This window comes from Giraffa tippelskirchi, chromosome 11, assembly GCF_054371585.1.
Source record: "Giraffa tippelskirchi isolate mGirTip1 chromosome 11, T2T-mGirTip1v1.2.pri, whole genome shotgun sequence".
Classification (NCBI taxonomy): domain Eukaryota; kingdom Metazoa; phylum Chordata; class Mammalia; order Artiodactyla; family Giraffidae; genus Giraffa; species Giraffa tippelskirchi.
The window spans coordinates 105,817,525-105,833,615 of NC_137285.1; the positions used below are offsets into that span (position 1 = coordinate 105,817,525).

General features: G+C 35.2%; 1 protein-coding gene across 25 annotated transcripts in view; it reads left to right on the forward strand.

Moving 5' to 3' along the window:
* The window catches only part of ARHGEF12 (Rho guanine nucleotide exchange factor 12), a 168,578-nt gene that overhangs the window by 112,922 nt on the left and 39,565 nt on the right, over positions 1 to 16,091 (forward strand). For 21 of the 25 annotated variants that reach the window (XR_014068818.1, XR_014068821.1, XR_014068820.1 and 18 more), the window contains 7 exons: positions 770 to 827; positions 3,327 to 3,505; positions 4,852 to 4,929; positions 5,287 to 5,406; positions 6,913 to 7,053; positions 12,873 to 12,947; positions 15,175 to 15,267. Coding sequence is in view for 19 of the 25 variants with exons in the window: in XM_081541604.1 (XP_081397730.1) it covers positions 770 to 827; positions 3,327 to 3,505; positions 4,852 to 4,929; positions 5,287 to 5,406; positions 6,913 to 7,053; positions 12,873 to 12,947; positions 15,175 to 15,267 (744 nt within the window). In the remaining 6 variants the exon portion in view is untranslated. Of the gene's footprint in view, positions 1 to 769; positions 832 to 3,326; positions 3,506 to 4,851; positions 4,930 to 5,286; positions 5,407 to 6,912; positions 7,054 to 12,872; positions 12,948 to 15,174; positions 15,268 to 16,091 lie in introns of all 25 variants that reach the window. The other 4 variants (XR_014068822.1, XM_081541609.1, XM_081541608.1 and 1 more) reach the window with 1 other exon arrangement.

The window sequence follows — 16,091 nt, forward strand, 5'->3', positions numbered from 1 at the left end:
TTTACCTTAATTTCTCTGGCTTAGTAGAAATTCTAGATAACACTTCCTACATTTAGCCTGTCTGAAAATTAATTTTCTCTGTAAAGATTAGGTCATGATTAGAAAACAAAAAGTAAATTGAATATCATTGTAGAATATTGGTTATTCATCTTTTGAAAAATGTATTATGCTTTTGGAAAACCAATGAATTTGAAATTAAAAGCATAGAGAGCTTTTCTATTTGCAGAGGTTCTTCACTGTGAAGGATTTGTGTATTTGTTGCATAATATATTTTATCATTTTTCACAGTGAATAAGTTATAATGTCCTTTAAATCAAAGCCTTTTTTGGTGCTCAAGTTCATTTTGTTGCTGAGTATACCTTATAGAGGGCTTCCCAGGTGGTGCTAGTGGTAAAGATACTGCCTGCCAATGCAGGAGACATAAGAGACAGGGGTTTGATCCCTGGGTCGGGAAGATCCCCTGGAGGAGGGCGTGGCAACCCACTCCAGTATTGTTGCCTGAAGAATCCCGTGGACAGAATAGTCTGGTGGGCTGCAGTCCACAGGGTCACACGAAATCAGATACGACTGCAGTGACTTTGCACGCACGCACATATACCATGTAGAATAGTGGTAAAAGTGAATATTGAACCAGATACAGACACATTTTAATATAGCTCCATTTACTGTATTATTATTGGTTGTATTGTGTATAACAGTTCCTAAAGTCAGTTTATCCATTGTCTCAATTAGAATGTATCTGACACGCACTATTTTCATTTTTTTATAGGTGAATGGAACTCTGGTGACTCATTCAAACCATTTGGAAGTGGTGAAGCTAATCAAATGTAGGTGAATGTTGTTCTCAGTTTTGTTTTCTGAAGCCTTTAAAGCAAAGATCAGCAAACATTTTCTGCAATAGGCCAGATGGTAAATTTTTTAGACTTTGTGGGCCAGATAGTTTGCCACTTGACTCTCATTATAGTGTAAAAGCAGGCATAGACAACACATCAGTGCATGGATGTGGCTGTGTTTCAGTAAAACTTTATTTGCCAGAATAATCTGTGGGTTGAATTTAGTCCCTTGATTGGAGTTTACTGACCCCTATGTTAAAGTCTGAGGTGAAGATTCTTAACTTACTAATAACTATCTTTAGTCCCTGGTGGCTCAGACAGAAAAGAATCCACCTGCAATGCAGGAGACCCAGGTTTGGTCTCTCAGTTGGAAAGCTCTCCTGGAAAAGGAAATAGCTACCCACTCCAGTCTTCTTGCCTGGAGAATCGCCGTGGACAGAGGAGCCTGGCAGGCTACAGTCCATGGGGTCACAAAGAGTCGGACATGACTGAGTGACTAACACTTTCGCTTTTTTTCACTTCATCTTTGGTCCACTTCATATATATGGTTGATTATAATGTCCTTGTCATTCTTGGTTATATTGAAAACATTTGAAAGAAATGGATGAATTGACCGGAAAGAGAATAGGTTAAAAAATCAGACACAATGGCTGGATGAACTGAAATGGAACTTCAAGTAACATAATCATGTTCCCTCAGATAAGTAAATGATTAAATAATCCAGGAGAGTGATCTTCTCTTGGAAATCCCCAGGGTTAAGAATTTATAATCTTCTGTATCAGACTATTCCACAGGATAGTAGAGTACAGTTAAGAGACAGGTGTTTATGGCCAAGCAGAAACACTACTTCTTTATTTAATATTACTTCTTTTCAGTAAGTGGACATCTTTAAAATAAATTTAATAAACTGGAATCTTTCTTGGCCTTATTATTGCTTAGATAGTAACCCATGAATTCCGTTACCTTTTCATCAGAGTACTAGTGCTCTAAATCTGTCACTTTGATCTTAGTGTTTAACTTTAGTACATTTTAAAAAGAAATGGGAAGATCAGAATTAGGTCCTCATACTTGAATAAATTTGGTTACTTAATGAGACTGTGACTTTTTTTTATGTACAATATAAATATGTACTAAATAAATATATTTAGTACATATTTATATATAGTGTTATTTAGTACATATTTATGTACTAAATAAATATATATATAAATATAAATTCACTATACAGTAAATTTTTACGTACTATATAAATATGGTTTATGATAATATATGCCTGGTAACTAACTGTTCTAATATCATTAAATCCTGTGACTACAGCAGTAGATTACTTATCCAATAACAAGAGCCTAGCTGAAAACTCAAAATAAGCATAAAACAGTCTAAGTATTGAAAACAGATATAGATTTGAAATGCCTAAACCCTGTGTACTGTACTTGTAATAGTGTTCCCTCATGTCCTACTCTTCAGTGCAGATTTTGGACATGATAAAAGTGATTTCAAATCAAACCAATTTAAAAATATCTGAAGAAGGAAAGGGAAGAACCAGGAAGCTTTGAAATACAAACATGGATAAGTCAATAAGATACATCAGATGACTGTGACAGAGTCACAAAGTGTTTTTGATTGAAAAACAAAGTGTATATACTTAAAGTCTCCCCAGTATCACAGCATTAATGACTAAGTGTAAAAAAAAAAAAAAAGTTTTTAGAACCCCAAACACTGAAATAATTGCCATTGAGTTTTGTGGAAAGAAACACTATGAAATACAATTTAAAGTATAAGAGAAAGATTTTGTCATTAAAGATCAGTTATCTAGAAAAGTTATTTATTTGGAAAGTGTTATTTTTGATTCTAGATAAATAATGAATATCTGTTGTTTAGTCTCTGGTTATGGGTAACTTTGCTTTCTATAGTTTTTTCCCCTGTAAAATACCTACTCAATTTGTCTTTTTCTCCAAATTTTTAAGATTACAAGTTACTACTTATTTGTTGTGGCTATTTTTTTCTCTTTTTTTTAGTGGGATTTTTTTTGTCATGCTCATTTTTTAAAGTTAATTTAAAATTGCATCATTACAGAGTTAGTTAAGCCTTGCCTAATTAGTATCATCTTAATATGGTGATTTTTTAAATTTCCATTTGAGAAATTGAACATAGCCGTTAGTAGATGGTTGATAATAACTCATTCATATCTAAATTTAAAAAATTATTGGGGTTATAAATCTTACTTGCTTTTAAGTAATATCTGATCTTACAAGTAATAATTTGGTAACTGAAAATCACATTGTTCTTTTAGATTTGTAGGGGAGTCATAAAAGAGAAATGGCAGATTGGATTCTTTTTCTGTGGAGAAATGATTAGCCAGCAGATGATGAAACTTTCTCACATAACTAGATCCTTTAGAACTATCAAAGATTAAGTAGTAAAATGCTGTAAAATTTTTTTGACAATGTTACTCTCCCTTTCCTCCCCTTTCTACCATGTCTCTCCCCGAAGCTGGTTCCTATGTAGCTCTCACTGTTCAGGGACGCCCACCTGGGTCGCCCCAGATTCCACTTGCTGATTCTGAAGTAGAACCATCAGTCGTTGGACATATGTCTCCCATCATGACATCCCCTCATTCACCTGGAGCATCTGGGAATATGGAGAGAATTACTAGTCCTGTGCTCATGGGGGTAAGAATGGGAAGATTTCTCTGTAAATGTCCAGTTGTATAATGAATGATCCCTTTGCTTTATGTTAAGAGTTTCAAAGTGTTGAATTGATAAACAAAGTTTAAGATTCTAGAAAATAATTTGCTGCTGATAAAAAATTATATAATTATTAGAATGATTGCACAATATTGGGAGGGCAGATTTAATTCAAGTATTTAACACTTACCATCTACAAAACAGGGTACCTCCCACAAAAATATAATTAAGATATCTGTGGTCAAGGTCCTTTGTCATCTTAGAATATATACTCTAAGAGGAAAGGGTGTTTTTTTTTGTTTGTTTATTTTGTTTATTGTGTTTCCCCAGAGTCTGCAATATTGGTTGGCATATAGTGCTAGATACTTAGTAAACCTTTGTTGTTTGAGATTGAATCAAGGGTATGCAGGTAATTATACTACAAAGGCAGAATGTTGACATTATTAGAAGGAAGACATTAAGGTCTGTGAGGTTTCAAAGGAGGGAGAAAGCACATCCAGTTGTGATAAGGAAGGACTTTATGGAAAGCTGTTATTTGAAATGAGCTTTGAAGAACAGTTAACATTCAAGTGGTGGCAGTAGGGGGTCAGGAGAGGAAGGCAACCCAGGTAGAGAGAGTAGGATAAACAAAGGTAAAGAGCCAAGAAGGCATCAAGTATTGGGGAGAAATAGCCAGGAGTTTTGTTTGGCTGGTGCCTGTTAAACATTTATATGATAGGAGATGAGCTTGAAAAAGTAAGACTATTTATTTTGAAGAGTCTCAACAGTGAAGCTAATTTACATGTAACTGGATGGTCAATAAGGATGTATTACATATTTTTTGAGTGATGTGATTATAGCAAGATTTTAGGAAGACTAATTTGATAAAATACTATCGAGTTATAAAACTGGGAGAAATGGCAGGAGATGAATTAGGGAGCGGTCTTAATACTTCAGGTAGGAAATACTGGGAATTTGAGCCATGCAAGGGGGTTGATAGTAAAGATCCAAAGGAGGGCAAAGTATAAGATACTATTCTTATACTTAAGTCAACTTCATTTCTCCAACTGATATTAACATTTAGTGTCTTTTGAACCTGATGTTAACATTTTAGTGTTTTTTATCAAAAGTGAGATAGAAAGGTTGAAATTTCCCTATAACCTTTTATCTTCAGGGTCATGTCTGAAAGCTTGGTCTCATAACCACCAGAAATAAAGAAAATCCTGATAGGTATTGAAAATTGGAGCTGAAATGTAACATTGTATGACTCATTTGCAATACATATTTTAGCGTCATTTTCATTGTATTGGTTCTTGGTTTTTTTGTTTGTTTGTTTGTTTTTCTTTTTCTAGGAAGAAAACAATGTGGTTCATAACCAGAAAGTAGAAATTCTGAGAAAAATGTTACAGAAAGAACAGGAACGGCTTCAGGTACTAAGTTAGAAATGGGGCTATTTACAAGCCAATAAGGGGATGACAGAGGATGAGATGGTTAGATGGCATCACCAACTCGATGGACATGGGTTTGGGTGGACTCCAGGAGTTGGTGATGGCCTGGGAGGCCTGGCGTGTTGCGGTTCATGGAGTTGCAAAGAGTCGGACATGACTGAGCGACTGAACTGAACAGGCCAGTAAAAACATGAGTGGGCATAGTTGAGTTGGTATTTATCATAATCAGACACTATTGGTAATCAGTCCCATCAGCTATTTTATTGATTAAGAATGGACTTTTTAGATATTTTCTTGACATAAGTAGTTAATTCTTGAAATATTTTTATAACTTTTCAGCTCTTGCAGGAAGACTACAACCGAACACCTGCTCAGAGATTGCTAAAAGAGATCCAAGAGGCCAAGAAACACATTCCTCAGCTGCAAGAGCAGTTATCCAAAGCCACAGGCTCTGCTCAGGTAGCATCACTATTAAAAGTGCTGTGCGCCGTTTTGCAGGAGAATTTTCTTCTGGGAATGTGTCAGACGGTGTTACAGTTGCCCTTTTTAAAAGTTATTTTTTCTGGTATAGGTCAACAGGATGTCCTGTGTAGGATGTTACAGAAATAATGGCCAACTAAAAGAAATGTGAAAAAAAAAAAAGAAATGTAGGCTTCTGATTGTTTGGTCATGATATCATGCTTCTTTGTTCCACAGTAATTTTAGAATGAAGTGAGTGTTTTTGCTTTGATATGACAAATTACTGAAATGTATTTAGATACATGTATTTCCATTTTTGAGGTTTATTCTTCCATTTTAAAACAGACTGGCAATTATATTTTAAGTAGGTATATATAATTTTTCTTACTTAATCTGCAAAACAACCCTCTGAAATTAGATATTACTGTTGTTTCCCCCCCATTTTACATAAACACTTAAAGAAACTCATATAAGTTAAATAACTTGTTTGTGGTCATGTAGCTAAATGGAACATGGAACTAGAATTTAAACTCAGTCTGATGAATTTAAAGCACATTCATGTTCTTAATGACTATTTTTTTATTTTAATTTAAAAATAGATTTGCTAATAGGTGTAAGTTATGAAGATGATAGTCTCATTAGAAGAATAACTCAGCATTATATGTCAACCAGATTTATATTCTGTAATGTTTAGATTTGGTATATGGAGAAATGAGTAAAAAGATGCTTATTTGTTATTCTTCATGAGTTAGGTCTGTAGGTTCACACAGAAGTCATCTATCCTAATCTGCTTGTTGTAAAGTTAAAAAAAAAATCGTGGCATGGTTGACAAAACTAGGGCCTGAATTGGTTAAATGACTCATACAAGATCACACATTTTTAAGGCCTCTTGACTTCCGGGTTCAGTGTATTTTTCATTATACATTTTTTGTTTGTTTCTTTTAGTCCCATTAGCTATATGAAGTTTTGAGTATTCTGCCTTAGTAATAATTGACAGTTTTATGTTGTTGTTATTACTGAGCAAAGATAGCAATCTTATTCTGTTCTATGAGTAAAACTGTGATTCCTAATTTAAAAGCTTATAATAATTTGCAGTATAGCATTGCATCCCAGAATTGGCAATTTATTGAAGTTGTAAAGTGTTGGAAGGCAATTAACCACAAGTTACAGTGTTATAATCTTTACTAACAGCCAGGGAATATAAATTATGTAAGTTAAACTGTTTTATCTTTTTGCTTTTATTTGGAAGTTTGAATATTTATTCTCTTTATTGAAATATCACTTTCCCTGCCTTCAAGGTCACGCCATTTTAGAACCACAGAATTAGTAGTTATTTATGCCTTTGACTTTTAGAACTTTTAGAGCATTCTTGATCACATCAAACTGGCCAACTTTTTACAGTCTACATTGAGGTTGCAGTGTGACTCTGTTTCTTTATGTGGTCAATAATGAAAGGGGTTTTTGTTGTTGTTTGTTTTTAATGTATGTGTGCCTAATCTGTTTTAGGATGGAGCTGTAGTTACATCCTCCAAGCCGTTTGGTGACGGGCTAGCAGTCGGTGAAGGAGAAGCAGATCCTAGTGATGGGCTAGGCAGACTTGACTGTGGCAGCGGAGATGCTTCTCGGCCCAGTAGTGACAGTGCCGATGTACGTGTTCTACACTTTCATTTTATTGTATTTTTCTCTACAGCCCCACTTACAGATTTGATTGTAAGTTATAGGAACTACAGGCATTCTTATTACTTTCTTTTTATTGCCATTATCTTTTTAATTAATTAATTTATTTTAATTGGAGGCTAATTACTTTACAGTATTGTGGTTTTTGCCATACATTGACATGATTCGGCCATGGGTGTACATGTGTCCCCCATCCTGTCCCCCACCTCCCTCCCCATCCCATCCCTCAGGGTTGCCATCATCTTTAATATAGCAATTTGATGAGCAGAAATTCTGGACCCTGTTGTATATGAGGTTTTAATTCCAGAGTTCACTCTTTCCCTTGGACACCATTGCCAAGTGTTTCTTTTAAGGAGATGGAATTTCCCAGCAGGCGTCTTGTTTGTGGGTAGAGAAGTTAATAATGCCGGTACTTTCTTACTGAACCGAGAGGCCAACTGTTGATATCTTTAAGAGCATGTTAATATTCCATTTGTGGTCAGAGTGACTCAGTCTTGAATCATGGGGCACTTTGCCATTACAAAGAGGAAAAGCCTTAGTCCTCTTAGACTTCAGTTAATAGCCTATGTTTAGTAATGCTTTCTTGATTAACCCAAAAATTGCCAGATGAACATGGATATGTGTTAAGATGATAAGAAAGTATTTTAAGCTGAATACGATGTAGCGTCACAGTTACATGAATACTTAAAAGCTAAGCTCAGTGTTATATACTCGGCAATACTTTGTAAGTAGTATGCAGTAATAGGAATAATTACTTAAAAATGGATCACCCTTCTTAAAAGTGATGAAGAAAATTATCTGTTGTTAAGTCAGTTTTTTTTTGCAATGTGGGTCATAAAATCAGTTTAGTGGGTTAGGGCCAGCATTTTTTAAAACAGAGTAGAATAGGAAATAAGAGTGCTTTGCATGTAGAGGAGATTAAGTGTTACTTTTTGTGACTTTTGTTGTATAGACATATCACACATTGTGTGCATTTGTACACGTATAGCTCTGTGTGTGTGTGTGTGTGTGCACACGTTGGTTAATAATGTAAAATTTCTCTTATTGGAGGTTGTAAAAAAAAATAAATAAATTGAAAGCCGCTGGTCTAAGCCACTGTCATTTAGGGTATCTTGTTGCTTAAGCCCAGTGACTCAGTTCCTCATGCAAGGAAAACTTGAGGATATTTTTATTTTGAAAGATATTAATAAGAGTTTTATGATTAGATAGGCTAATTGTCTTGATGAAAGATTTCAATTTTGCCTCAAGAAAAGAATTGCAGTAGCTTACATTTATTGAGCATATGTATTAATACCATCAGTTATAGTAGGTGTTATACATTTTTTATCTTAGTTAATTCTCAGAACAGCCTGATGAAGTAGTACTATTGTTATTACTTAAACAAAAGAAAAAACTGAGGCCAAAGTGAGTTAGCTAACTCGCCAAACTTACTCAGCTAATAAGTGATTGCCTCTACCTAATTTCAAAATACCAGCACTCAAAGGCTCCAGGGTCTGAAAATGCATAACATTTTGGGAGAGCAGTGAAAATTTTACAGGTGTATTGGGATTATATTAGCAGATAAAATGGCTGGAGTTGATCTTAGAAGCAAAGTCTTGAGTTCAAGTTATAACTTGTTTTAGCAGTGCTGCTTCTGGGAATCCAGAGATTTCTTCTGTTTGATTCAGTGCTGCATCTCCTCTCTGTTTTCATGGCTTATCTCTCCCATTAGATGTTTCTAGTGGTAGATGTTTCTAAACTTGCTCTCAAGTTTCTTGAGAGCAACGCACCCTTCATATTTGACTTTATATCTACAAAGACAGTGAGGTTGTAGGAATTCAGAACAAGTGATACAAATGAAAAATTTGTATTTTATCTTATTTACAGAAATGTTAACCATAAAATCTGTGGCTTAGAAATATGACTTTATGAAATAGTGAATTGACAAGTGTAGAAACAGGCATTCCAGTGAATTCAGACTGTTCGACATGTGTTTGATGTTTAATTGGTCTTTGAACAAGAGTGAATGAGTAGAGTTTGGGCTGTATCTTGCATGCAGAAGAGAGGCACAGCCAGAAACATGTCAGTGTTGAAAATGAATTGAGGTAAATAGACAGGGAGATCAGTAAGAAAAGAAGACTGCTTGGCTTAAGAGGAACTTGACAAATGTGTGTTGAATGGCTGATAAATTGTCACCATTTATTGAATACCTACTTTGTGACAGTAGTTGTACCTATTGCTTTACAGTTACTCTTTTTAACTCTCATAGTAATCTTAAAGAAGCAAATATCACCATTTTATAGATGAGGCAATTGAGGCCAAATAAGTGGATGTTGTGGAAACCCACGTGAGCGATGATACAGTGGAGACTAGGTATTCACCGAACACATAACAAACTAATGTCATTCCTACAGGTGTCTTTTTGAAGCTAGAGATTTGCTGCTTTTAGCTTATGGATTTCAATGTTTGTTTCAGTTGTACTGTATTAAGATTGTAGGAACCAATCAATACCTTACATTTTTTCCATTTTCTGCTCCTTTTTATAAAATAATCTCCTTATGGTGTTTATGATATCATTAGCATTGTGAAATTCCCTGCTGTTGCTCACCTCAGAGAAGGCTTTAAAGAATACTCATATGCCCATGGATGGACTTCTCATAAGAGAAGCTCAGTTTAGTTCAGTCGCTCAGTCGTGTCCGATTCTTTGCGACCCCATGGACTGCAGCATGTCAGGCCCCCCTGTCTATCACTGACTCCCAGAGTTTGCTCAAACTGCTGTCTATCAAGTCGATGATACCATCCAGCCGTCTCATCCTCTGTCGTCCCCTTGTCCTCCTGCCTTCAATCTTTCCCAGCATCAGGTCCTTTCCTGATGAGTCAGTTCTTCACATCAGGTGGCCAAAGTATTGGAGCTTCAGCTTCAGCATTAGTCCTTCCAGTGAATATTCAGGACTGATTCCCTTTGATCGCAAATTATCATCTAAAACTTAGAGTATTTGCCTCTTTGATTTTCATTTTGCAGCTGATGTTTAATTTAAAAGTTACTTTGAGGAATTTCTCTGGTGATCCAGTGGTTAAGAATCCACCTGCCAATGCAAGGGATACAGGTTCCATCCCTGATCCAGGAACTAAAATCCCACATACTGCAAGGCAATTAAACCCATGTGCCACAACTACTGAGCCCATACTCTAGAGCCCGCGTGCCACAGCTACTGAGCCCACACACTACAACTGCTGAAGCCTGTGTACCTAGAGCCCATGCTTCACAACAGGAGAAGCCACCGCAATGAGAAGCCTGCTCACCTCAACTAGAGAGAAGCCCTCACACACCACAACTAGAGAAAGCCCACGAGCAGCAACAAAGACCTAGTGCAGCCAAAAATAAATAAATAAATAATTTAAAAAATAAGTTATTTTGAAAAATTCCAAACTTACTCAAAAATAGACTAAGATAATAAACTCCAGCATGTACCTAATCACCCAGCTCAGAGTCATCAACAAGTGTTTAAACTGATTTTTGTCTGTATTCCTTCGTTCCTCGTACTCTCCAGATACTGGATATTTTAAAGTAAATCCGATGTATCATTTCATTAATATGCATCTTTGGAAGGAAAAAAAGACTTGAAAAGTTAGAGCCATAGTAGCATTATCAAATCTTCATTAATATTTTCTTAATATGTAAGTGATTAGCCTAATAGTCTTATAATAATCTTTTTACAGTAGGTTTATTTGAGTCAGGATCCAGTCAACAGCTTCAGTCTTTGGTTGATAAGTCTCTTAATTTATGATAGTTCCCTCCTCTTTTTTTTTTTTCTTACTATTTTTTTTTTGTTAAGCTGGGTCATATGTCCAATAAAACTACCCACATTCTAATTGTATTTTCATGGAGGTGTTAAGCATGTTCCTCTGATATATATTTCCTGAAAATTGATAGTAAGATCTAGAGTCTTGAAAAGATTAAGGATTGAGGGTTGTTGTTTGGCAAGAACAGTTCATGGGTGGTACTGTGTATATCCTGTGTATATCCTGTTACATCACATTAAGAGGAGAATGTCTGGTTGTCTTTTTACAATTGTTAAGTTTGTATAAGGTATGCAGATTATATCAGCATAATTCCTTCCTTATAAATTTCTCCACTAAGTTTTTGTCTAATGTTTTTACCTCCATTGATAGCAAAAATGCCTGCATCCATTATTTAATCAGGGACTTCAAAATGATATTATAATTTTTTCATTCTTCCTGTATTCATTAGATGGAATTACTTTATAAAGAATTTTCCCTTTTAGCTTTTAAGTTGCCGTAAAATATAGCTTATACAGGAAATTCAGGATAAATATTTGATTATTTTCCCTTACCTATCTATTTGCAGAAGAGTTGGTGCCCTGACATACTCCAAAGGTCACTAAATTTGGGGATGTTTGCACACATGTGTGTAGATGTGTAATATTTTGAAATCATAGATTTTTAACCTGTTTCTTATTGCATTTCAGTCCATTGCAGTCACTTTTCTTTTTGATACTTATTAAATTGTCCTTTTTGAGGAGACTACTACACTCCTTCTCAAGTTGTCTCCTGTGTTCTTTTGACATGACTCCCCAGTAACATAGGTTTCTTTCTTTTTGGTGTGATAAGATTATTCTAGCTTGATCTGTCACACTTCTTAACCCAGAGTCATCCATTTCTCCCAGGTGAGGCTTATATTTGAAATTACTGTTCTATCTTATATACATTATATATATAGATAGCATATATCTTCCATATAAGTGTTCACACAAAATCTCTTGCATCTCATTTTCAGCTGCTCTGAAGAATGGCTCCCATTGCTTGGGGTGTTCCTCATCCCCCAGAATTGAAGCTTTGTGTATCATATAGTGTGATTTTACACTAGATCATCCTAAACATACCATGTAAATTTTATAAGAATCCATAAATCAGTTTACATAAGGTAGTAACAAAAATAGAAGCTCATTTTCCTTCATATAAATAGGCTAAAACACTTTCACTTTCCCCTTTCATGCACTGGAGAAGGACATGGCAACCCACTCCAGTATTCTTGCCTGGAAAATCCCAGGGACGACGGAGCCTGGTGGGCTGCCGTCTATGGGGTCGCACAGAGTCAGACACGACTGAAGCGACTTAGTAGCAGCAAAATGCTTTTAACTTGGATAGAAAGAATAGTTTGGGACAGAGGGATTTAGAGGAAGTAGAGTTTGATTTTGACTTCATGAGCTTGAAATATGTAATATATCTGATGAGAATTATTTGATAGAAATTAACCCTCAACTCTGAAGATGAAATTATTTTATCAACATAAGACTTAAAAGCCTAAGAGAATAAGTGACTTGCCAAAGTCAGGTAAAAAGTAGCAGAGCCAAGTGTTAATATGAAAGATATTTGCTGCTACTGCTGCTGCTGCTAAATCGCTTCAGTCATGTCCGACTCTGTGTGACCCCATAGACTGCAGCCCACCAGGCTCCCCCGTGCCTGGGATTCTCCAGGCAAGAACACTGGAGTGGGTTGCCATTTCCTTCTCCAGTGTATGAAAGTGAAAAGGGAAAGTGAAGTCGCTCAGTCGTTTCTGACTCTTAGCAACCCCATGGTCTGCAGCCTACCAGGCTCCTCCGTTCATGGGATTTTCCAGGCAAGAGTACTGGAGTGGGGTGCCATTGCCTTCTCCTGAAAGATATTTAGTAGTTTCAAACACAGATATGACATTCAGAACATTATTCTTTCACATTGCTTTTTCTTATCTCCTTTGGTGGGCCTGTTGAAATGAAAATGTCGTTTTTTGGGGGTTTTTTTTTCATTAGAGTCCCAAGAGTGGCTTGAAAGAGAGGATTTATCTAGAGGAAAACCCAGAGAAAAGTGAAGCAATTCAGGACACTGTGAGTATGAAATCAATGAAATGATACTGACTTTCCTTATACTTAAATGACAGACGTAACTGGTGTGTGTGTGTGTGTTTTTCTTTAATTTGAAGAAAAAGCTTAAGCTTATTAAAGGAACTTAATAAAGATTGGAAAATAGAGAGCTGCTCCATAGTTAGTATTATTATGTGGTTAAAAATTTTTATAGTAAAATACAAATAACATAAAAATACTATTTTAACCATTTTTAAGTTCATTGTCATTAAGTTAGATTCACATCATTATGCAACCGTCAGCGCATCTATCTCTAAAACTTTTTCACCTTCCCCAACTGAAACTTCGTGTCCACTAAACACTAACTTCCATTATCTTCTCTCTTCAGCCCTAGCAAACACCATTCTACTTGATGTCCCTTCAAATCTGACTAGGAACCGCATAATTAGAATATATAATATTTGTCCTTTTGTGGCCAGCTTATTTTACTGAGCATAATGTCTTCAAGTTTGATCAGTGATTTAGCATGTATCAGAATTTCCTTCCTTTTTAAGGCTGAATAATAATCCATTGTGTGTATATACCACATTGGGTTTATCCATTCATTCATCAGTGAACACTTGGGTTGTTTCCACCTTCTGGCTGTCATGAATAATGCTGCTCTGAACATGGATGTATAAACAAATAGCCGTTTAAGTTCTTCCTTCAGTTCTTTTGAGCATATAATCAGGAATGGAGTTGGTAGATCTTGTAAATCCCTAATTGAATATTTTTAGCATTCTAATTTTATCTTTTAAAATTAGGACTTGTATAAAGTTTTATAGTAAAAGGTTTAATATGATAGTATGATAGCATAGTATGATTCATCTATTATTAGCAACATAAGGACTATTGAAAAATCAGAAACCTCAAGTCTGCTATAAAATGAAAAGTTGTCTCACTAATACTCTAAACAAATAAAATTTCTGCTTCACCTGATTTTTTTAAAAAATATTGTTAAAGCCTTTTTAAAAAGCAAGAGTACAGAAAGGCAGAATCAAGTTTAGGGAGTTGCAGCACACTTAAGAAAAACTGCAGCTATGTGTTTATTAGTCACTTAATTTATAGCTTGTGGGTCATGTACATAGTTTCAGCTGTAACTGCTGTGCAGATAACTCCCATGTCACCATAGCCTTACTCTCTTTGCTCAACCCCAGATCCTACAGCATTCACAGCATTCAAACTGTCAGGTTTGAGCCAAACTCATTTTTTTCATATTTGTTCCAAATTTACTATTTCTCTTAGTACTATATGGTCTTTCATTTCTGTATTCGTGGTTTTCAAATATCCCATACTTTTTGCATTATACACTAATGTTCCAACACTCTCCTTTTCATGCTAAATCCAAATTTGTAAGTTAATTGACACATGGATGATCTATTGTATAGAAGTGAGGACTGCCAGCCTACAATATATTTTTACAGTCTTGTTACCATTGTTCCTATAGCAGTGTTTGTGTGATTGCTTGAACATTTTATTGCATTATGCCAATGATTTTCAACCAGGAATGATTTTGTCCCTTGGGGCACATTTGGCATGGTCTGGAAACATTTTTGATTGTCATGACTAGGAGGCTGCTCCTGGCATCTAGTGGGTGGGCAGTGGCCAAGTATGCTGCTCCGTATCCTACAGCACATAGGACAGCCCTCACAATAAAGAATTGTCTGGCTCAAAATGTCAACAGTGCCACGATTGAAAAACCCTGCCCGATATACTTAAGAAAATGAACTTTAAATGAAAAAATAGGGTTCAAGTGACAGCTTTCAATTATATGACATTAATAGAAATTTTTTTATTAACCTCTCTGCTAAACTTGTCTTCTACTCTCATTTTCCCTTTGTCCTGTTGCCTTCATTCACTGTTAAAAATTGTAATTGTTTGTGTAAGCCAGCTTAATTTCTTTCTGTATCAAGGTCTAGATATAAATGAAACAATAAATGAAGCCTACAGAGAGGGATTAGAACCAGATAAACAAGGGTGTATAAGCAGAGGATGTTTATTATTTCTAGGGGAAATGTTTTCTCCCCATCCCCCTGACCAAGAAACAATCACTACTGGAAAATTTGAGAAGCACTTTGAAAATAAAGTACCTAAAGAAAAGGAAAAGAAAGCCAGTTTAGTAAACCATGTCTTTTTGATAGTTTGGCTTTATTCTGTCTCTGAAATTGACCACCAGGCAATTTTTCTGTTCCTTCTCTCTGAATGTTTCCAGGATACTCAGTCACTTATTGGGAGTCCTTCTACCCGTGTGGCACCTCATATTATTGGAGCAGAGGATGATGACTTTGGTAGTGAACATGAACAGGTGATGACTTTTCCTTTCTAAAAAACAAATTATTAATTTTCTAAGATGTTTGATTTATTGCAAAATTGAACAGGTTCTGGAGATTAAAATTATATTTATAAGGATTTGAAGCTTAAGTCTTAGAACTAAGATTAATTGTTTAGTTGCTTGGGTTAATTTCTTATTTTAGCATTGACCAATAGAAATGGCCTTGCTCTTGAAGCTGATAAGAAGTCATTGATTTTTACCTAAGTATTTTATCTTGGGAGAAGGGGGATGTTCTTATAAGTTTTTAAAAATTTTCAAATTTTGTTTTTTATTGATGGTATATCGGAATGTGACTGGCTTTATTCTTGTCCTTGTTAATAAGCTCACGTGATCTTTTAGTAAACTCACTACTTCAAAGAGGTTTTTAAAATAACGTTTTAATATTTTCTATGTAAATAACCATGACAGTTTTTATTTCCTTGTTTCCCAGTGTTTATCTTTTGTTTCTAGTTATTACCTTTACTGTGCTAGTTAGGATTTCCAGTATGAGACTGAATCACTGTGGTGAGACATGGCATCCTGGCCTTATTCCCAATCTTAGGAAGAAGGCATTCAGTCATTTATTATTAATATGATGTGTTAGCCATAGGTTTTTATAGATACTTTTTTTTAATTGAGGGAGTTTCCTTCTATCTATATTTAGTTTGATAGGAGTTTTATCATGAATAGATGTTGAATTTTGTTGAATGACTGATATCATCATATGTTGTTATTAAATTTATGTTACATTAATGTAATTTACGTGTAACTAAATATAATGGTAAATTACATTAATTGATGTTATTAGCAGTTTGAAA